This window comes from Choloepus didactylus, chromosome 12 (assembly GCF_015220235.1).
Source record: "Choloepus didactylus isolate mChoDid1 chromosome 12, mChoDid1.pri, whole genome shotgun sequence".
Lineage (NCBI taxonomy): Eukaryota > Metazoa > Chordata > Mammalia > Pilosa > Megalonychidae > Choloepus > Choloepus didactylus.
In genome coordinates, this window is record NC_051318.1 from 25,575,025 (window position 1) to 25,597,660 (window position 22,636).

Genomic DNA, 22,636 nt, shown 5'->3' on the forward strand with positions numbered 1-22,636 from the left:
AAGGCAATAGGGAATACCAGAGGTGGGAGTGGGGTGGGGTCATGGAGTTGTAATTTTAAATAGGGTGATCAGTAAATATATGAAGGAAGTAAGGGTGCCATTCTTGGGAAAATCGGGGAGAAGAGCATTCCTTTTGGATTTCATTTTAATATCTACCAACATGATTTTCCAGGGTCTCCTTTGAAGTCAACGTAAGTTAAGTAATTCACAATTACAGAGTGTTTAGTGGTAATTTATAAATGAGAATGTTTCTCAGATTAAGAGTATGTGTTGAAGAGGCCATATCTTAAAACTAATTGCTACTTTGGGTCCTATCAATAGCTCATTAACCATGCATCCGTCAAGCACTGTACCTGTGGAGATTTTTACATTCCAAATCTGTGACTGTACTCTCATCCCATGTAGTTGCAGCCTATTTAGGCCATGTGTGACTGCAGATGCTCTCGATGAGCAGACATTGTAAAATGTGGAATCCCAGACTGCATTTTAGAACTTTTCAAAAATAGTCACTATATTCTTGCTTTGGGACTTAAAATTATTTTAAATCGATTTTGTTGAGGACACATCATTGCTTTATTGGGGAGGGGAAGGGATTCCAGTTGAGATAAGACAGGGAGGTGTGTGCTAGAAAAAATATATAATCATTTATGTCTGTCAGAATCCCCGAATCAGGGAATTATCATATGCTAGGCTTGCAGGGCTGGAGAAATATCAGTTCTCTGCAGTCAAGCAATTTAGGGATTGCTCTTTGAAGCATGAAAGTTGACTTCTATCTTGTCTATGACCATCAGTCTCTGTTGCCAAGCACAGGCCGAAGGGTCAACAAGGAGTTAAACAGAAAAGGAAACCGCAAGAGCAGGGCGCATAGTAGGGCTGCAGAGCCCAGATGACAGGCAGTTATCACCACCTTATGCTTTTTTACTACCTGCGCTTTATTGGGGAATGCACACTGGAAAGCAAATATGCAGCAAATAAACAGTGAAGTAAGGAGGCTGTCTTCTCTCTGTCGTCATTAGAAGACGGCGTAAAAGGAAGGGTAGTGGAGCTCTGCCTCTAACTCGTGGATGTTGGGATTACAGTCCTAAAACAAGAGATGGGTTTGCATTACTGTAATTTATTCTTGTGCCTCTTTTCATACATGATACTCAGGATTGAATATGAACAAACAATTAGAGGCATTTCCCATGGCCACCTGCATTGTCTAAAACAATGATTGCTTTGCTGTAAATTTGCTTAGGGAAAAAAAAAGAATAAAGTTCTTCACATTTCAGCTTTGCCTTTACCAGGTATATGATCTTGGGCAAATCTCTTAATTTTCCTGAGCCTCAATTTCTTAATCTGTGAAATAAGGATGATGGTACCTAACTTGTGAAACAAAAGTGAAATCATATTTAGGAAAGGGATTTATGAATTAAAAAATACTTTAGAATTGTAAAATAGAAATTGTAGTGGCGATTGTGATGGTGAATGGATGACATTCTGTGTGTCAGTAGTGTTTTCAAGTTGATATACTAGGATTGCTTTGAAGCAAACTGAAACTGGGTTTCAAACACTTATCAGATAGCCCAAAAATATTTTGGTTTTATAATAGAGACTGAATTAAGAGGATGAAAATACTTGGGTTCAGTTTAGGGAAAATGGTGCTATACTTTTTTTTATAATCAATTTCAGATGGAATTGTGGAATGTCAGCCTGGACCACCAGGGGATCAGGGTCCTCCCGGAAATCCAGGACAGCCAGGATTGACTGGGGAGGTTGGACAGAAAGGTAAGAGGTTTTTAATTTTTGTAAAAAGGTGATTGTGTTTGTACATATGATGTATTTCCACATACTTGCTGACTTTGGGGTGGGGTTAGAGTGGGCTTGGATATTGCCTTCCTTCACTTGGAAGTACCCTTCGAATCCATTCCTAAAATAATTGTCTCTCTGCAAATCTCTTGAGTTTGTCTTGATTTGAGCCTTAGAGAGAGTGCTGTCATTTGGGAGGGAAACACGGAGACTTAGTCCTGAAGGTCAGAGTTTTTGCTCTTTAGCATTTCCACAGACAACAAAGTCAGTCTTCCTAATGCAGATATGGTTGCAGGTTAAACTCTCAGGAAGACCAACACATTAGCACAGCCTTTCAGTTCAAAGTTTGAGAGTTTCTTTCCCTAAGAATGCAAGCGTTTCCTTCAAGCCAAATTACAAATCTGTTCATGGAATGCTCACTCCCTGCTCCAAGCCATGTTCGAATAATCCATGTGGGCAAATCTGCTGCTAATGGATGGATCGGTTTTACTCTTGGCTCTGAATTTTATCTTTAATCATTTCAAGCGTTTGCTGTGATATCAACACAGGGCACATATTTAATCTCTTTAGTAGCGTTGGGAAAAGAGGTGGATTATCACTGCATCCACAGTCCTGCTTTAGTGCATAATACACAGTGGATGTTTCACTATTGATATGCCTATTAATAACTGGAGAGTAGAAGAAATAGAAGACTGCTCCCAGACATCAAGACTGTTGTGTGCCATTTCTGCCTTTAAATTGTAAAGAATTTTCAGTCTTCAAAAGTCTGAAACACCAGTGTTCCGTGGAAAATAATATCAGGCAATGGAGAATTTTAACAGCCATATAAATTGCAGAATCTTTGATGGAAGTGATCTTAGACGTCATCACAAGCATGCCACCAGTCAGAGTCCATTTGTCATTTGGTTTTTAATGAGTCCTCTGGTTACCAGGTGCTTAGTGCTGTCAGAGAGGGACAGTTCCATTTTGTGATAAATTTAACGGTCAGAAGGTTCTTTACACTGTGATCCTATTTACCCATCACGTGAGTCCCAAAAGAAACTTTCTTTCTTTTTTCCCTGTGTCTTCGTATTTCAACTACAGAACCATCAACCTTCCCAGATTATAGTTTGTTAGCGTACTGACCACCCACTTCTAGTGTTGAAAGGAGAGAAACCCGTGGAACTCCACAATAGACAGAACATAGTTGAGTTGTATTGTATCCCAAAAATGGATTCCTATTCTGCCCCGTGGAAGAACATAAAATGGAAAAGTGTGCCTCTATCCCTATTTCAGTGACATGGCACTATCCATTTCAGTCCTATTTCCATTTCTGACACTAGGACTTGCTGGAATGGACTGTGCAATAATTGTGCCTGAGACTAGAGAAGGGGACGGAGGGGGAAAGATAGCAAACAAAAACCTCCAGGATGCCCCTAGTATACACTTTCCCACATGCACTTTTTCCTCTACATTATGCTTGGTTTGTCCCTAGAGGCCAGATATTTTAAGGTCTAAGACACAGGTATATCTAAGACACTATTAGACCTTTTAGTCTAGCTTGAAAGTCAAGAATAAGAGGTTAGAATATCCTAAAAAGAACATTTTCTCCTCTTTTTCTGTGCTGTGGTCTCTCTCCTTGTCTGTCTCTTCATGTCAAGTCAGCTATTGGTTCTTACTTTTGTGGTTTCTTATTCATATTGATTAGCCATCAGCTGGTAACACAGATTTAAAATCTAGGAGATTTAGTTCACTAAAAAATGCTAAAGCAAAGGGACAAAGATGGGAAGATCTAGAATTAGAGACAAAATTACAAAAGTTCAAGTCTTTTCAGGCTGATGAGCAGAACTGGTTTTCTGCACACTTTTTTGTGAGGCAGCCCCTGTCCTTTTGCAGGGTGGAAGGACTAGAATTCATTAAAAAGTACAAAAGTGCTTACATATAGCATACTGAAGGCAGCAGCATGTTCAATGACCTGCCTTTTCCCAAACGAAAGAAAGGCACCCACAGCAGGCTGTGAAGTTTCAACTCATTAGCAAATAGAGCCATTTGGAGGAGGTGATGGATAAATGGGAAAACATAAATTTAAATATAACACTATTAATGTCAACCTTCTTTGCTACCTTCTTTTATGCCAATGCACCGCAGAGATTTCTTTTCATACGTTACCTATAAGTACCTCTGCATTTCTTTTTCAGGTCAGAAAGGAGAGGGTTGCCTCCTCTGTGATACGGAAGGGCTCCGTGGGCCTCCAGGGTTACAGGGACCTCCAGGAGAAATAGGTAAGACCCCAAATGTGAAAAGCATCACGTCAGAATTGACATCAATGGGACAGCACCTTCACAGCGAAACATATTCGTTTGAGAGACCTAATTTTCTGCATTCGAAACTAAAGAATAATAATGAGAATTTTAAGCCATCCTTTTAGGATATATTCACATTGTTGAAAATTATCAAGATGGCCTCTAATTTCAGCATTGTAAAGGTTTCCTAATAAAAGGATAGCAACATAATGGTATATTCAGCTCTACAAATCTAGTTATCTCAAAAGAAGTTAATAACATGTTTTTCTTCTTCTCCTCCTCCTCCACATGATTTTCTTAAAATGATCAAGGATGAACTTGTGTTAGTCCTGTTTCAGTGTTATTTGTAGGAATTTGGGGTTACTTTTTCTCTTTCTGAACCCATTTTGGGTATTTTAGTTACCACTCTCTTGAGATTCTGCAAATATCCATCCACTTGGTATAAAAACCTTTACATTTTGGGATCTTTAAAAAGGGTTTTGAGTTATTAAGGAAATCATTTTATGAATGATGTGCTGTAATTTTCTCCCTGCCTCTCATGAAAGGTTTCCCGGGACAGCCAGGGGCCAAAGGAGACAGAGGTTTACCTGGAAGGGATGGTCTTGAAGGAGTGCCTGTAAGTAAACCTGCTTGAATTCATATACATGTTAGAAATTGCCGCCAAACAAAAAACAAAGCCGTATATATATATATATATATATATATATTTTTTTTTTTTTTTTTTTTTTTGCATGCTTGCAAGTATGCCTCCACCTTATTTGAAGACTGGTAAAGTATTATTTTGCCAAGGAGTCCAGAATTACTTTCTTTGACTTTAGTCACTCATTCATGTGGGGCACTGAGAATGAGCAGGACCGTCAAATCCAGAACCCGGTATCTCAATTGCTTTTCTCACTCGGTCAGCTGCAGTTTACCCGAGTTCAGGGGCTGCCAAATGGTGGCATCGTCTTCCCTCAGGGTCTCTATGATTTCTTAAAGCAAATGATGCCACCAAGCATCACTTCCCAGCAGCTACAGTGGAGAGTTGAATTGCTGCCTTTCTGCATTATCGTTGTTCATAAAAGGTAACATCACAGCAGATAATCTAAAAACTTGACAGTGGATAGGTTCAGTACCAATCATTTCTTTTGTGAGAACTAGGAAAACAAACCTGTTTTCCTCTATGGATATGAAATATTTTTTCATTCTTTTTAGATATCTATGTTTGGAAAATTCCTATCACCAACATCTATTATATTCATGCTTTGTGGAATCTATAAATGGACCTCCACAGCCGTCTCCACATGAAACCTTTCGGTTAAACAAAATACCAACTGCTTAGCTTCTCTAGTGTGTTTTAAAAGAAGCCATTAAACGGAAGAGAATAACAATTATTTTAAATATTGAAGGATATTATTTTATTGCATATAATCAGCTCTATTTCCAAAACTTTAGAAACTTATGATATTGTTTTTCTTCTCACATTTTCTTTGTTCTTCTAAGCCCTGTTTAGCATTAACTAGTTTCTACAGTTCCTTTCATTCCTTTTTTTCCTTTTGTCAGAAATAGAAAGTCAAATTTTTAACATGACCCACTTCTGATGTAACTCTTTAAAACTTTTAAAGGGTTTCTTTCTTCCCCCAAGTACTGCTGGAAGATTCTGTAAGGGAGGGCGAGAGCACAAGTTAGTTGAAACAAGAGTGAAACAGCTGGGATTCAGAAGAAGTTTCCTCCTTTTGAAGTTAAACCTTGGGCTTTTGCTTTTCGTGACTTCATTGGTGCCTGGGGAGATGAGTTAGAAGTTGCCATTGTTTTGAATATTTCTAAATAAATTAAAAGTTCAAATAACTGGGAAGCCCTGACTGTGATGAGGATCAAAGACAGAAGAACTTTGAAGGAAGCAGAAAAAGATGCTTTTAATCTCTATCTGCCTTTATCCACTTGGCTTTCTCAGTGTCCTGCCTCAACTCCAGCTGAAAAGCGGTCCAAATACAGGCCTTCCCACCCAGCCCCCAAATCCAGTAAAAATGGAAAAAGAGGAGAGAGGTGATAGAAAAGGATGATTGAGGAGAAATCGAGGAAAAGAAGAAAATAAACAGAGAAAATACACTTTTAAAATTTAATCCCCGATCTTTCTCCATGAGGAACTCCATTCTTTCAATAGATGGAAAAAGTTTCTAAAAATGCATATATCGGTAAATAATTTAATTTAGAAGATAGGGCTTTTCCTTGCATTTGTTGTTGTATCATAGTCCTGTGGTTTAACCAGCTTAAAAATGTGTTCTTCTCATTTTGAATTTTCATGGAAAATTCATTATTTCAGATATGTATTAATGAGCACACAATATTACTTTTGAAGTTGAGAGGGGAAAGAGACATCCACCAAGCAGATAGTAGATTAAAATTTAAAAGGGTTGAAGTGCTCTGAATTTTCAGTTGATTTAAGTAACATTTCTGTGGCATTTCCTTTTGAAAGTGGAGTGTTTGATTTTGGGAAAGGGATTCCAGACACCAAAGGACTAGCTCCCTGTGCGGGACGATGAAGCACAGTTGGTTTGAGAACATTTCCTGGTTATTGGAAGCAGTTAATTAAAATTTACTCTTCCTGACTTTTCCCACAGTGGCACCATTTTTAGAAGTGGACAGCATATTTGCCACATCTTCTCTAATTTAGGTAGCAAATACTAAATTTTCAAGGCAGTGTTTGATTCCCCAATACTTTTCTTAAGTGTTATGCTTCAAAGGACATTTGAAACCCTTAGGATCAAGAAGTTCTATGGGAAAAAAGCTCCATGAAATCTCCTAGGGTCACATGTGTCACTTTAAAAAGAAAATCTAGATTTCTCCCTTAAATAGATGTTGGCTGACAAAGTAATTATTAAAATTTAAAAATTAGATTTTCTCATTATGGTCATAGAAATGCAAAACTTTATATTTCTAGGCTGTGAATAATCACCATAAAATAACATAGTGATGGTTCCAAGTTGAGAAAAATACACGTTGGTTGTGTTTCTCACACTGGTATTAATTTTTATTGGTAAATATTGCCAGTTTAACCCATATTTCTTCACTATCTTCTTTGCTTCAGACATTAAGTACACGAGGGTAGAAAGCCCTGATCCCTGCCCTCAAAGTGGAAAGACAGACATGCAAATAAATTTTACTAATGAAGCAGAATAATTTCTCTAATGAGGACTATTCAAAATACCATGGAAACATAGGAGATTGTGGCTTGTGCATATCAAGAAAAGCTTCACAGAGGAGTCTAATTTTAGCTGGGATTTAAGGCTATATGGGAGCTAAAATTAACTCAAGAGATAAAGCTAAAAATTACCACAACCTCTCTCAACTTCAAAAGTAATATTGTATGTTCATTAAGATATACCTGAAATGGTGAATTTTCCATGACTCTGCTAAAATTTCTGGCAGGTGCCTGGTAGAAATTATTTGTTGCCACTCTTGGAACCACAGTAAATAAACTGGGCTTCCTCCCCTTTTTTTTAAATAGGTCTAAGTGAAGTGTCCTGTGTTATAAGGGGCACTTTTACCTCAGAGCCAGCTCAAACCAACTGTAGTCCTGTCCGGTGGAACTTTCTGCAATGATGGAAATAATCTATTATCTGCATTATCCAATTTGATAGCTACTAGCCATGTGTGGGTATTAAGGACTTGAAATGTGGCTAAGTGTGTCTAAGGAACTGATTTTTTTTATTTAATTTAAATCTTTAATGGTACTGAACAGAGCAGGGAGTGCATACTTCTGAAAGTGTGCTGGATGGTGCTGGAATTGCAGCCAGGGTTTCTCATCTCTGTGTTTAGCAAAGGGAAAGAAACTGCTCCCATTCCTTAGCCTGCATTGTTGTAGTTCTTAGGACGCAATATGGGCAGGAAAATAAGAAAGCCCCATCTGGGTTAGTCCCAAATTTGCTATTTGTTTGACTTTGAACTGGTCATTTAACCTCTCCAAGTCTCATTCTCTACATTTGATGAACGAGCAGGTTTTACTAGGTAATAACTAACTTTCATTAGTGCTCACATTGAATGGTGTGTAAAGTCCGGGCCCTGCAGCCCAAAATGTATGTTTGGATCCCAGCTCCAGTATGTACCAGCTGTGCCACCTCGGGTAAATCACTTAACCTCTCTGAGTATCAGTTTCCTCATCTCTTAAAAATGGTGGTTAATACTTTGCTTGCCTGGTTGTGATAAGGATTTAAGATGATATAGATAATGTATACATATATACATACAGAAAGGATCGTGTCACATAGTGGGCAAGTAATAAATGGTGGCCATTTTTTAAATCTTAAAAATTGGTCTTCCAACTCCCTCCCTTGAGAAGTATTTTTTATATGTACATCCACAGAGATGTGTGTATGTTTGTGATTCACATGTATAACCAAGAACCTCTTGAGAAGGAGTTTATGAATTGTGCAAGAGTTTAAATTCTGCCCAGTCAGCAGGAAGGCTGAAGATATGTGTTTCTTAGGCCAAAGAGAATAAGTGATTGGGACAATTATTTGAAAACCCTTGCAATTTTCCTTGTGAATCTTGACTCTCAGAATGGCTGGAAGAGAAACCCTCCGTGGGTGTGAGCATTCCTTGCAGATTTAACTTTCCAGGAACTGAAAAATGTTCTAATGTGTGCCTCTTGGGAAAGTTGATTCTGTTCTGCTGACTGCTCAGAATAGCTAATTATAGAGCTGGCAAATGTTCATTTCCCCGAGTTTCCTCCTTCACTGGTGCCCTGGAAGTCCTTATCTCTTTCAGAATATGGGGTGGAGTGTAACCGGAAACCAGTGCAATTTCAATAAATGACAAGACTTAGAAACAACATGACTTTTCCCAACCCATATTGACTCTTCAACCCCACCTGCACCAGAAGCCATTTCTCTAGTTCCGGGCCTTGGGAGTTGCACAGTCAGCATCTCACCAAGGACGGCTTTGCTGAGTTTCTCCTCTGTCGGTTGCAAATCCTTCTTGTGAATGTTTAACAGATGTAAGGGGGAAGAAGGTTATGTGAGGGCTGTTCTAACAGCTGTTTTCTACTGCCATACTATCTCCCGCTCCCCCATCCTGGCTTCTGTAATGCCTAATAAAGATGTTTTTAAAGAGTATTGTGTATGAGGTCAGATCAGGGCTTTGTCACAGATCATTGGCTTGCTCCTGGAAGGTGAACGATGAGATCTAAACACACTGCCGTTTTTCAAGAAGGTGGCTTCACAGTTCTGGTGCCATTACTGACTGTGTCGATGTGATGTGTCACGTGGATGGATGTACTCTGTAACATCACAATGCTTTGCTGTTGTAGGGGCCGCAAGGTGCACCGGGGCTGATAGGTCAGCCAGGAGCCAAGGGAGAGCCTGGCGAGATTTACTTTGACATGAGACTCAAAGGTGACAAAGGAGCCCCAGGTTTTCCAGGACAGCCTGGCATGCCAGGGAGAGCAGGGACCCCTGGACGAGACGGCCATCCTGGACTTCCCGGCCCCAAAGGCTCACCGGTATGTTTATTTCCATACTTTGGACATACACTCCACAAATGGATCTGCAAAGAAAAAGGAAATTAATAATTTGAATCATATCAGTGTATTTGCAGGAAATCATTTGGATGATGATTGTCATAAATGAATTTGTTTCATGGATCATGAGAAACCTTGTGTCTATAAACCTAGTAGTTGATGGGGCTCACTATTCATGAATATTTAATGGTAATGGATCAGAATCAGCTGATGTGTTTAGGAGAATTGAAAAGATTTTGATACCTTGGATGGAACGTGGAGTTTAAAGTTAATAGTGTTAAAGTACTCATTTAAAAGAAGATTCAAGATATAAATATGTCATTCTTTGAAATATCTCTTATGTAAGCTGAGTGAGGGAGAATCATTGCTAGCTTAGAGAAGAGGATGCTGGTTTCTTTTATTAAATGCTTGTTGACCTTCGTGAGAGGGTTGAAGAAGTAAATAAATAGTGTAAGCCAGTTATACTTTGGTACATATTTACTACACATGGCTGAAATATGACATGGATGAGAGTGGTGGGGATGTCAGCTGATAAAGTTTCTTTTTATTTTGTCACTTCAGGGTTCACTAGGATTAAAAGGAGAACGTGGCCCCCCTGGAGGGATTGGATTTCCTGGAAGTCGTGGTGACATCGGCCCTCCTGGTCCACCAGGGTTTGGTCCAATTGGCCCGACTGGTGACAAAGGACAAGTAGGCTTTCCTGGAAACCCTGGGCCACCAGGCCTCCCAGGTGAGGCCCGAGAACTCTTTCTTGAGTTCTCATGACACACAGAATACTAGGCTCCAAAGGCAGGAACGTGGGCTTGGTTTCAGCCTTCCGGAAAGCGGGGTGTGACCTTGACAAGTCCTTATTTAGCCTTTCTGTACCTCCATTTATTCACAATTAAAATGGACCACACAAACTGTAGGTCTGGCTAGAAAGATTGTGAATTTATAGATGATTTTCCTTATAAATAAATATATGGTATTTATCAGCGAAAGTCAGTCTTTTATGGGGAGGTAATATCAACTTAAGCAATTTTTCTCTTTTTGGCTATTTTTGTTTTTTTCCTTGATAAACAGTCAATGTTGGCTTTTGTGTACCCTAAACAATGTAGCCTCCACCTCTTCGCTGGACATAGAGATGACCGTTGACTAATTCTAGAGCAGTTTCAAATGCATTTAATTCCATTTTGGTTTCATTCAGTTACTGACTATCTGTTGAGTAGATGCTACGTGCCAAGCACTGTGCTAAATGTTGGAAAGAGAGTAGTAAACAAGGCAGGCATATAAACTGCTCTCCAGTGTTGACAGTCCAGTGGTTTGAGGGATAACTCAGGGCAAGGACTACGTGTAGACTTCTCATTATTGTTCTCAATTCTCCGTAACTTTATTATTATCAGGGACATAAATGAAAATGAAAAAGGTGTAGCCTTAGGCCTTCCACACAGTAGACACTCAATTGTTTAATTGAATGTGATTCAGAATAGAGATAGAACCCTCGTACCATCCTCTGGGAAATTCTGCAATGAGAAGTGTAGAGACTATTGGAGATGGGAACGGCTTGGGTATAAAGGAAGGGAGTGTACATTAATAGGAAGTAAAAAAGAGTTATAAAAGTGGGTGATAGGACTTGGGGTGATTAAAATGTGTAGTTAGTAAACTTGATAAATAAGTAACTAAATAGCTGGGTAATAAAAATAAAAATTTTTACTCTTTTTGTTTATGACTGTTGGATAATAAAAATAACCAAGAATAACTGTTTAGGATCAATTACAGTATGTTCTTCAAATTTGTCACCAATTATATATCTAGCCCAAGTTTTATTAATTTCTGTCCCTATTGAGTACTGTTATATCCTATCAAAATGGTGTAAAGTTCATAAGCATTTAAAGAGTAGGAAATATTAATCTTTCTTTGATAAAAATCCAAGCGTAGTATTCTTTGGATTTATTATCATCATTCTCATTCTTGGTATAATCATTGAGCATTTAGCACCAAGATATGACTCTACTGATAATTATTATTTGTTTAGCAAGAGTCCCAGAAATGTTCTTAATACACCTTTAGGGTCTGGGGAAATACTGGGTTGGACATAGAAGGACCTTCAGTGGGCTGGAAAAAGGATTTTTGATCACTTTCCTCCTAACTCCTGATTACAAAATCAACAAATCAAGTTTTCTTTGTGCTTATGGAATCTGCAAAAGTTCAGAACTGTCAAAAGGAATTAGACTTTCTTTTTGTCCAGAAACTACCATCAGACAAGCTAAACGTGGGGCACTTATAGATATATCCCAGCACTTTGGAGGGAGAAGGTTCCCGAAGGAGGTGTTATTTACCGTGCTGTTTATCAGTTGTCCACATTCCTTGGAGTTTCTCAGCCATCCAGAACCCAATAAGCCTTTAGATTAGAAAACTAAGCTTTTTGGTCTGCCAGAGCTATGTTTACTGTGGTGATCATGAAAACCCAGATCCCACGGAAGTGACCTATAGCAAATATGTGCTGGGGTCAATCAGTTGGCAGTTACCACAATCTATAGCTAAAGAATGTGTTGAATGTTACTGGGAGGCTCTAAATATCTTGAATTCTTAGAACACAGGCTGAAGATTCAGCATACACATTCTTTGAGGAGATCTCTTTGAATCCTTTCTTAAGAGCTAAATCCTGACACCCAGTGGATCCCTGAGGCAGTGCATAAACACGCAGGTGGCAGGGTAGTGGCTCCTAGTTGGGAAACCTTGGTGGGTAGAAGGGGTGATTTTCCTGCATGGCTTGAGATAGTGCAGCACCACCCAGCTACTCTGTCACAGATTATATATAATTCCACATTTATCAGGCAATGAAGAGAATTTACTACCAAATGAACATGATCTAGGTCAGCCTCAAAGAAACTAAGAATTAGTACTGTCTGATAAGTTGAGAGAGAACAGTAAAAATGTTTTTGACTTTTGAGGTAGTTAATTAAGAAATTACATGGGACCATCTCACTTTTTGTCACTGTAGCGTTTTCAGCTTTTCATGCCTTTTATTTTGGACTCGTAAGGAATTCTTGTGTCCTAGGTAATTTTAGATATAAATTTAGGGGAAAGGAGTTGTTCCCTCTGAAAGATTGTAGAAAAGTAAAGGGAAGAAATGGGAAAATATAAATGGAGTCTTCTCTGACTAGGTACACTAAGGTACAGTTTTTAAAGGGGCTATAAAAAGATATGATATAGTAGCTCAGACACTTTACGTCTCTGTTCTTTTCTTCCCCAGGTCTGAAAGGTGAAGCAGGAAAAACCATGCCTTTACCAGGTCCTCCTGGAGCAGAAGGTCTTCCAGGGTCCCCGGGTTTCCAAGGACCCCAAGGTGCTGTTAGAACATTCACTTAATGTAGGGGAGATGTGGAGACTCTCAAATTTCCTTACACTGACCATTTGTTCTTCTCCCAACAGGAGACAGAGGTTTTCCTGGAACACCAGGAAGGCCAGGGCTCCCAGGAGAGAAGGGCTCAGTGGGCCAGCCGGGAATTGGATTTCCAGGGCCTCCGGGTCCCAAAGGTAAACCTATGGACGAGCCTGACTGTGAACCGGTCCCTTGATCGGGCCATTGGTCAGCAGGAGCCCCAGCGGTGGCTTCCCTTCCCCAACTGATCGGCAGCAATGGCCTTAGCAGTCCTTTTGCCATCATGTGGCTCCTATGAGAAAATGAGGCAGTAGATATAAAACACTACAGAAGTTAGTGAACATGCTGTGAAGGGAAAGTTTTTAAAAGAGTCTGTATAGTTTTGAGAACAATGATTTCAATCACTTAATGCAATGGGGGAATGCTGCTTCACAGTGCACTGGTTTTGATTGGAAAGAAGATGTTGCATTTAGGATCGCTTAAGGTGCCCAGAAGTACTGCCAGATGCTGCATTTGTTATAAGCCCACTCTTAAATAGGGTTCTCTCCTATCAGTGAAGAAAAGATATAGTCCATTGGAAAAAAATACAGTCCACCAGGATTGGGAGACAGAAAGAAAGCCAGGCAAGAGGGATGGATTCAGGCAAATATAGGGCCTTGGGGCTTTGCTCTTACCAAAAAGTCCCCTGATAGAGGGAGGGCCCTGAAAACCCAAAGAGTGTTGACATTTTAGAACTATTATTTAATTCTGAAAATTGTTAAGTAAATAAGGAGGAAAATATCATCTGTTTTGTAGTTTCTTAGGTCTGACTTCCTTCAGGTAGACTCTGTGGTTTATAGAATTGTCAGTATGGAAATTGTTCAAGGACTAAGGAGAAAGTATGAGTGCAAAAAGGGGTGTGGGTGTGTCTTCCCCATTTGATCAGGCCTCCTGACTTCAATTTACAGGCCATTTGGCCAAGACTTTAGTTAAAAAAATTCTCCCGATTCCCAGGCGTCTTACCTAGAGACACACCACACCCGCTTCCATTCCCATGGACCTTAACACTCGGAGAGCAGGAGACAGAAGACTTTTTTCTCTGAGAGCCACGTAACTCCCACCAGAGCATGTGGCTGCTTCTGTTAGGCTTGGAGGGCGGAAGACCCTAGAAGTTCAAGAGGGACAAATGCCGAGGGCTCCTCCAATCCCCGTGTTCATGAATATCACCGTATTCATACCAGTACCATATCATTTCCACCATAAAACCTAGAATTTCATCCGATAAGGTCTCCTTGATTAGAGGTTCTTTGTCCATACTAATCAGTAGAGAACAGCAAAGTTGCTTGGAGATATGGATGCTTCGCAGGCAGTTAGGTTCATTCACCAGGAGACTCCATCTGTACAACAGCCCACGGCACATGTGACTCAGCGTTATGCTTCAGCAAAATCACAAATTACTACATTTCGTGGATCTCAGGATCATACATGAAGAGTCTAAAGCAATGGTCCTCAAACTTTGCTGCACATCAGAACTGCCTGGATAGCTTTAAGAAAGCCCAATTAATAATTATATCAGAATCTCTGGTATGTTTTTTTTTTCAACCTCCCCACATGATTGAATCCCTGGGTGATTCAGTGTGTGTGCAGCCTCGCTTGAGACCAGTGGTCTAAAAAGCAGCACTTCCCAAATGTTAATGTGTCCACAAATCACAGGGGGGTCTTGTGAAAATTCAGCTCTGATTTAGTAAGTCTGGACTGGACCCTGAGATTCTGCATCTCTAGTGAGGTGATGACAGCACTTCTGATCCATAGTCCACACACTCGTCTGCAAATGCCAAGGTGTTTTTGTTTTGTTTTGTTTGGGTGGAGAAGGGCTGGAAAGATGTTTGAGGAGAGCAGAAAAAAAGGAAGGCAGGAGAATAAATGCGAGACAGAAAGAAAAAGGGGTTGTGGGTGCCAGGAGTGGTGGCACCAGCAGCTGCCTCAGGTGCACTGGGGGCACCTCCAGGGCCAGGGAGTTCTCACCTTGCCTCTTAGAGCCTCCTAGAAAAGGAATTTGCTGATGTTCACCATCTCAAATCAGTTGCAGTCCATTTGAGAAAATGTAAAAGAAGTGAAGAAACTGAAGAAAGTGTTGTATATTAATGATTGTGATTTTTCAAAACAGGTGCCGATGGCATTCCTGGAGATGTGGGTCCTGCAGGGAATCCAGGTCGCCCTGGATTTAATGGCTTACCTGGCAACCCAGGTGTGCCGGGTCAAAAGGTGAGTACTGACAGTTCCCTGGATCACTGTTTTGTTTTTGTTTTTTCCCATTATTGTTATTAATTGGACACATAAAATGTGGGTTTCTAATCTAGCAGGACCTGTTGGACCAGCATGTTTTGTTTTTTTAATGACATATATAGCATAAAATAGGAAATACCAGAGCTCATAGCATGTGGCAATTATTTTTTTCGTATCTGTGAATCGTTTGTTTCAGTTTCATGCGTGTATTTTTGTATATGTTTATATTGGATCTCAATGTGAAATGTGTTGCTTATTGTAGGTGGCAGGAAAAAAGTGTTTGAAAGCCACTTGCCTAACATCATCATAGCCAACCAGGAGGGTCTTGTGCATTATTGATATTTTCGGCCGGATCAGTCTTTGCTGTGGGGGGTTGTCCTGTGCATTGTAGTAGGTTTTGTAGCATCCCTAGCCTCTACCCACCAGGTCCCAGAAGCACTTCTCAAGTTGTGACAAACCAAAAATGTCTCCAGACATTCCCAAATGTCCCATAGGGGCACAATCCTGCTACACCCCCTACCTCCCACCCCAGTGCTCTAGTGTGACTTCAGGTTTCTCCTTGCCTTACTATATCCCTTTATCAGATGGCTGATAACTTGATATTCTGCTCAGCAAGTGTGAGTGGCCATTGGTTAATTGGTTAGATCCTTTCCCGTTCTGATTGTGAAGTAAGGGAGCAAAATAGCTGGAAGGCATTGCCACTAAGTGGGAGAAAGAGTGAGGGCGATAGGTAAATTTTACCAACGATAAAACTACTTTACTGGGCCCATTCACTTTAAATCAGGAAAGGGCAGGTAAAAGCCTTGAGGATCTAGGATCATGTGGCAGCTTCAGTGATTAAATGATAGCTTCTTTCCCAAGAAATATATAAAATCATAGTGTCCCTTTACCGCATGGCTTAAACTGAGAAGAAGCCTTGGAAATGTGCTTTTATACGATAAACTGTCCCACTGCCCTTTAAAATCTGCATTTGACTTTAAAAAATTGGTTAACTGTGGTAGCGTGCAGGTCATGAGTTATGGAATTGGGATTAAGGCTTTGATATATGATTTTAAATATTGTGCTTTTTCAAAACTCCCTTGGATTGATTTCTTTCCATTTTGTGACGTTCTCCTGCTGGGACATTAGAGAAGTGAACAAGGCTCAGTAATGTTTAAATGCTCCTTGTTTGAACATCATCACTTACAATGGACATCGGTGGAGCTATATGAGGCTGGGTCCCCATACTTGCTTCAAGCAGCCTATATTCACTGCAAAAATTGAAAAATTGAGGCTGTTTTGAATAAGCCCCCCTTGTACCCATAAAATACTTTGTTTTCAATCCCTTGTATTTCTCAAAGCCCCTTCATACATAAAATAGTTTTAAATAATTAATTTGGGTTGAAAATTCATGTATGCAAAAAATCAAAAAGTGGTGTCCTGTTCCAGTCCTGGAACTTTCCAGCTCTTACAAAGAAATCAACTTATGGGTCATAAAGCATTATTTGGCATCCTGTCATTTATTTAGAGTCAGCTCTTCATCAGAAACTCAAGTCAGCTGAGCAGAGGGGAAGACTAAGGACGTGGGGGTCTGAAGACCTAAGTTGAAATCCTACCTGGATGACTTTGGATGAGTCATCCAATCTTGGGGAGCCTTTGTTTTCTTCCATTGTATAATAAAATTAATTAAAATAGCCTACTTCGGGAGCTCGTGGTGAGACTGAAAGGAAATAATAGGTGTGAGGAAGCGTCACGAACTGCAGAGCTTTGACTAGGTACTATTCTTATTAAATGTGTCCACAGTAGTAGCTGATAGTCTTTACTTGTGCCGTTGGCTTGAGAAAAGCACTGACGTTGCCTGGTTAATTTGCTTCTCTGTGTCTTGGGGAATTTAAGGGAGAGCCTGGAGTTGGTCTGCCAGGACTGAAAGGATTGCCAGGTCTTCCTGGCATTCCCGGCACTCCCGGGGAAAAGGGGAGCATCGGTGGACCAGGCATTCCCGGAGAACATGGAGCCATTGGCCCCCCTGGGCTTCAGGGCATCAGAGGTAACTTCCTGCAGATAACTCTAGCCTGTGGCAAGGGGCTGGGTCTCTTTGTTTTTGTATCTTCAGAGCACCTGCTAGTTGTTCAGTTAAGTGTTTGTGGAATGAATGAAGGATGAAAGTTCTCAACCAGTGCTCATGGTTTTCTGTTGTTGCATTTATTGTGTACGTGGGTAGTGTGTGTTATGAAATAGACTGATTCCGAAGCCGTTTATTCACAATTTCTTCCCACCTAGGTGACCCAGGACCTCCTGGATTACAGGGTCCCAAGGGATCTCCAGGGGTTCCAGGAATAGGGCCTCCTGGAGTCATGGGCCCCCCTGGAGGACAGGGACCACCAGGGTTAGCAGGTAATGCCACAGTCTTCTAGATTATTCCTTCCCTAAATCACACTCGATGGGCTTGGAGACACAGTGAAGAGGAGGTTAGTCTAATCTGTGAAGTAATAGGGGGAAAAGTTCTGATCTGTGAAAATAAATCTGATTAGGATTTGGTTGCTTGGTTAAACATAGAGTAACAGGTTTCTCTTCTCCCCCACCTCCCGCCCTCTTGAGTTTGGTTTATGTGCCAAACAAAGAGACTTCTCCTTTATTGCATATTCAGTAACTTTTTTGCTTAGTTCAAAGTGACTTGTGTTTTTGTATTATTTTTCCTTGAGCAAGATGAATTAATTGTGGATAATTGAAACTAGTTGAGCCCATGTCCAGAACCTACTTTTGCCTACAAGAATAATCTCAGAATTAAGGTGGTGACAGTGAGTGTAGGATAGGATCATCAGTGAGAAATTTGTTGAGGAAAACCTAGTCCTAGGTCTAAAGCCTGGGGAGAGGCCCCGGTTGATGTTAGAGTGGTAATCACAGATGGCAGAAAGGGAGGGGCTTTTGTCTCAGAGCATTGTTTACCTGTTGACTGCATTGATGACCAAAAACACCAATATCCGAGAAGGTAGAATTCATTTCAACCCATCGTTGGGGGAAATTTTTGTATACCTTCTTGCAAAAAGTATTAGTTAAAATAAACACAATAAAGAACGTAGGTAGAACATTCTTTAAATTCTGCTAAGACTTATTTGCACTTCACCCAACTTCAGGCCCTCCTGGAATAAAAGGAGAGAAGGGTTTCCCTGGATTCCCAGGACTGGACATGCCGGGCCCTAAAGGAGATAAAGGATCTCAAGGACTTCCGGGCTTAACTGGACAGTCGGGGCTCCCTGGTCTTCCCGGACAACAGGGAAATCCTGGACTTCCAGGGTTTCCAGGTAAACGATTTCATGGACTTCTACCCCTAACTGATTATGAGAAAATACACTTTGTTCTTTTCATGGTCCTTACTGTTTGCCATCAGCACTCCATTACGGGGAAATGTTCACAGCCCTTTCGTTGGCCCACAGGTTCCAAAGGAGAAATGGGTGTTATGGGGACCCCTGGGCAGCCAGGCTCTCCCGGACCAGTGGGTACTCCAGGATTACGGGGTGAAAAAGGTAAGAAAGCTGATAACTTAAAAAAAAAAAAAGTCCTATGGTTTTATTTCTTGATGTCTCTGGGGAAATTCTCAAATTATCATAGCTCCCATTTCATTTCAAGGATAGAGGGAAGAAGTTAGGAAGATCAAGCAGGTATCTGGAAGACTCCCTTATTCCAGTAGGAATTCATGGTGAACAGTGCCTATGGGATTAAAAAGCTGTGCTCTGCCAAGCACATCTGAGAGAAGACAAGTTTTCCTTTTTGGCACAGTTGAGCCTCTTTTATTTGAGAAATAGTGAAATCTCCAGTCGTGCGAGGGCACAGGAATTAAAGTGCTCAGACTCAAATTAGCAACCTGGGCAGCTTTACAAGTCTTAACTTTGATTTCTTATCTTGTTATTTGAAACTGGTCCAAAGCAATTTTTTAAAAAAACGGAAATTGACTTTGAATGTGAGCCATGGAAATGTTCCTTTGTTCAGGAGAACCTGAAAATTCCCTTTCTGTTATTTTCTATTATTTGGTATGGTGTTGAAGGGCACTGTGAACAGGAGTGATAAAAATATTTTAGGGAGAAGAAAAAAGTATAAATGGTCTAAAGTAATAAACCATCTTACATATATTAGAATTAACAACAAATAATGAATTTTAGAAGATGACTTTATTGTTCATTTATCTTGGGTCAGATTGTTCTGAGTAACTCAGAAACTTACCATTTAATACCATTTGGGGGCAGGTGATTAGTTCTTCATAACTTCTGAATCTGTTGCTTCTCCTAGCCAGAAAGGGCAGCGTACTTGGTCATGACCTCAGAAACCCTTGGCCACATGTCACTGGGCTGCTCTCTCTTTCCTCTACAGGGGACCATGGCTTCCCAGGCTCTTCAGGACCCAGAGGAGACCCTGGCTACAAAGGTGATAAGGGGGATGTCGGTCTCCCTGGCAAACCTGGATCAATGGATAAAGTGGACATGGGCACCATGAAGGGACAGAAGGGAGACCAAGGAGAAAAAGGTAATAGTTCTTAAAATCTGATTTTAGAAAATGTGCAATGTGGAGGAAAGCTTTTAACAACAAAGGCAGAATAACATGCCTAACCAGATTTATTTAGTTCTCCATAAATAATATCAAACCAACGTGGGCTTCTGCAACAACACGTCTTTTAAGCAGCCATAGGTCATCATTGCTTTTTTTTTTTTTTTTTTTCCTATGATATATAGGACAGATTGGACCAAGTGGTGATAAAGGATCCAGAGGAGATCCTGGGACCCCAGGAATGCCTGGAAAGGATGGACAAGCAGGCCATCCTGGGCAACCAGGTACGGCATGGAACTCCGGTTTGCCAACATGGCAAGAACTCAAGCTAAGGGATGTGCTATCGAGAACTTTTGGTTATTCAATTGTATTTTTCTCTTTATTATTTTAGGACCTAAAGGTGATCCAGGTATAGGTGGAACACCAGGTTCTCCAGGACTGCCTGGACCTAAAGGATCAGTTGGTGGAATGGGCCTGCCAGGTAAATTGGATTTAGAAATGGAATCTTCCTTCTAGTACAGAGCACAACTGGTAAGACAAGTCTGCAGAATGAGATCTCATTGCACTGAGGACAAAATAGCCCAGGCTGTTGTCTTTTACGTTAATGCACATAATTCTGTATGGACTCCTGACTAGTGATGGATGATGTTTGGCTGACATTCTGGCCATTGCTTAAGAACTCACAATTTAATAAAACAAAACATAGGCTGTACATAATCTACTTTTGATTATCTCCAAGTGACTTGGCCACTTGGCTATTATGTCCCCAGGAGTTGTTTAGTTCTCCATTCTGTTTTGCCAGCAGAAGACATTCATGCCTGTAAAGCCCTTTGACTTTAGGTCAGAAGAATCCTCTGGCCTTCTCTGCCCCAGTTCTGAACTGGCCTTAATTTTTTGCCATAAACATTTGCTCCAGTGATAGGAAACAGAAAGAGAAGGAACTTGAGAGAAAGTACAGAGTTTAAGCTGTTCTGGATGGTCATGCTTCTCAGGACTTGCACAGATGAAAGAAAAGTCGAGACAGGACTCACCTTCTGGGCTGGTTGTCAAGGAACCTTTTTCTTTTTAATATTAATATCCTAACTAATCACACATTACAGTTTTAGTTGTTTGTGTTTATAGGAACGCCTGGAGAAAAAGGTGTGCCTGGAATTCCAGGCCCACAGGGAGTCCCCGGCTTACCTGGAGAAAAAGGTACAAAAGGAGAGAAAGGGCAGGCAGGTCAGCCTGGCATTGGAATTCCTGGGCGGCCCGGTGACAAGGTAATCGCCACCTTGCGTGGAAATATCCTCTTCTTTCTGTCTAAATGGAAAGGATTCCTAAGAAATTTTTAATAAGCATCTCAGCACATTATATGAGTCATAACATAGCAGTTTTCCCCAGATTTCCTACATGTTGCCTTCCTCCACCTGTCTATTCTCTACCCTCCCTCCATATGCCAAGGAAGAATTTAGGAATTTATTGAGAGGCTAGAGTAGCAACTTATCACCAGAAGAAAAAAGAAGGAAAGGAAGGGTGAAGAGGATACGTAGCAGATAGAAACAAAACAATTGGCTACTTGCTTTCGGTTTTTAGTTTTATCTTTTTTCAGAAGTTGACTTTGATTTTTCAGTTATAAATCTGGATATGGAATTCCAGCAATTTGTAGCACCAAAAGTTATATTATTATCCACTAAGTGCCAAAAGACACATGTCCAAGGACAAATGTTAAATTAATGTACCAATTATTGTTCACAGGGAGATCAAGGGATATCAGGTTTTCCAGGAAGCCCTGGAGAGAAGGGAGAAAAAGGCAGCACAGGAATTCCAGGAATGCCTGGGTCTCCCGGCCCCAAAGGGTTACCAGGGAATGTCGGCTACCCAGGTAGGTGAACTGGTGATATGAGCTTGGGGCTTAAAGGAGACAAAGAAATCACTCAAACTTATGGGCATTCGGTGATTTTGTTTGTTTGTTTTAGGAAGCCCTGGATTGCCTGGAGAGAAGGGTGACAAAGGACTCCCGGGATTGGATGGTGTCCCCGGAGTCAAAGGAGAAGCAGGTAGAGACTCCTTTTAAAACAGACTGGGGGCAACTGAACCGAGTCTCAGGGGGCTTATAGCACCAATCGGGTGAACGCTTCAGCGAGTGAGTGATGTGCCTTTCTCTCTCAGGTCTCCCTGGACAGCCTGGCTCCTCGGGCCAACCTGGCCAGAAAGGGGAGCCTGGGAGTGATGGCATCCCGGGGTCAGCAGGAGAGAAGGGTGAACCAGGTATGTCCCTGCTCCCCATTTCCTTCTAGAATGAAACTCTCATTTGAAATTAACATTGTACACTCCAGAGATTTACACGCACTATTAAGTGAGCAAAGCTGGGTCCCAAGTGGTACCTGACATGGACATATGGAGCAGGATTCAATGAAGAAATGAGAAAATGGGGTGTTCATTTATTTTACAAGTACTTATGGGCACCTACCTTTGAAACACTCTGAACGTTCAGTGGTGAGTGAATGAGACACATAAAACATTTGCTGTGTTAAAACGCTGTATTTATAGGTGATAGATTCTCCTGCTCCATTTCCCTGATGGTAGCTATAACAATGAAAATAAACCACACCCTTCTCTGCCCAGTTTTCCCCCTTTAGAGACTGGTCCTGGAAATATTTGTGGGTTCTAGAGTCTGTTCCTATCAGTGATGGAAGGGCTACAACTTGGACAAAAAGTGCCCAGCTTCAAGCTCTGATGATGACAATCACATATGTTGTAATATTCTTATGTAATGCAAGAGAGTGATAAACATGAATTTGAAATGGGGGTGTTTTAATTTCCTAGCTGCTAAAACAAATAACATACAATTTGTTGGCTTAAGAACAGGAACTTAGTGGCTCATGGTTTCAGACGCTAGAAGGCTTTTTTCCTCCTAGGGTTGATATCTTTTGGCTGGCT

At 40.8% G+C, this 22,636-nt stretch overlaps 1 protein-coding gene across 1 annotated transcript in view; it reads left to right on the forward strand.

Moving 5' to 3' along the window:
- COL4A1 (collagen type IV alpha 1 chain) overlaps positions 1-22,636 on the forward strand; it is a 169,097-nt gene that overhangs the window by 121,946 nt on the left and 24,515 nt on the right. Inside the window, exons 22-40 of the mRNA XM_037799949.1 lie at positions 1,672-1,767; positions 3,966-4,049; positions 4,616-4,686; positions 9,358-9,549; positions 10,129-10,297; positions 12,803-12,895; positions 12,982-13,086; positions 15,078-15,175; positions 17,072-17,222; positions 17,456-17,569; positions 18,310-18,477; positions 18,610-18,699; positions 19,541-19,693; positions 19,900-19,998; positions 20,106-20,195; positions 20,837-20,976; positions 21,452-21,578; positions 21,673-21,753; positions 21,866-21,964. Coding sequence (XP_037655877.1) covers positions 1,672-1,767; positions 3,966-4,049; positions 4,616-4,686; positions 9,358-9,549; positions 10,129-10,297; positions 12,803-12,895; positions 12,982-13,086; positions 15,078-15,175; positions 17,072-17,222; positions 17,456-17,569; positions 18,310-18,477; positions 18,610-18,699; positions 19,541-19,693; positions 19,900-19,998; positions 20,106-20,195; positions 20,837-20,976; positions 21,452-21,578; positions 21,673-21,753; positions 21,866-21,964 — 2,220 coding nt within the window. The remainder of the gene's footprint in view (positions 1-1,671; positions 1,768-3,965; positions 4,050-4,615; positions 4,687-9,357; positions 9,550-10,128; positions 10,298-12,802; positions 12,896-12,981; positions 13,087-15,077; positions 15,176-17,071; positions 17,223-17,455; positions 17,570-18,309; positions 18,478-18,609; positions 18,700-19,540; positions 19,694-19,899; positions 19,999-20,105; positions 20,196-20,836; positions 20,977-21,451; positions 21,579-21,672; positions 21,754-21,865; positions 21,965-22,636) is intronic.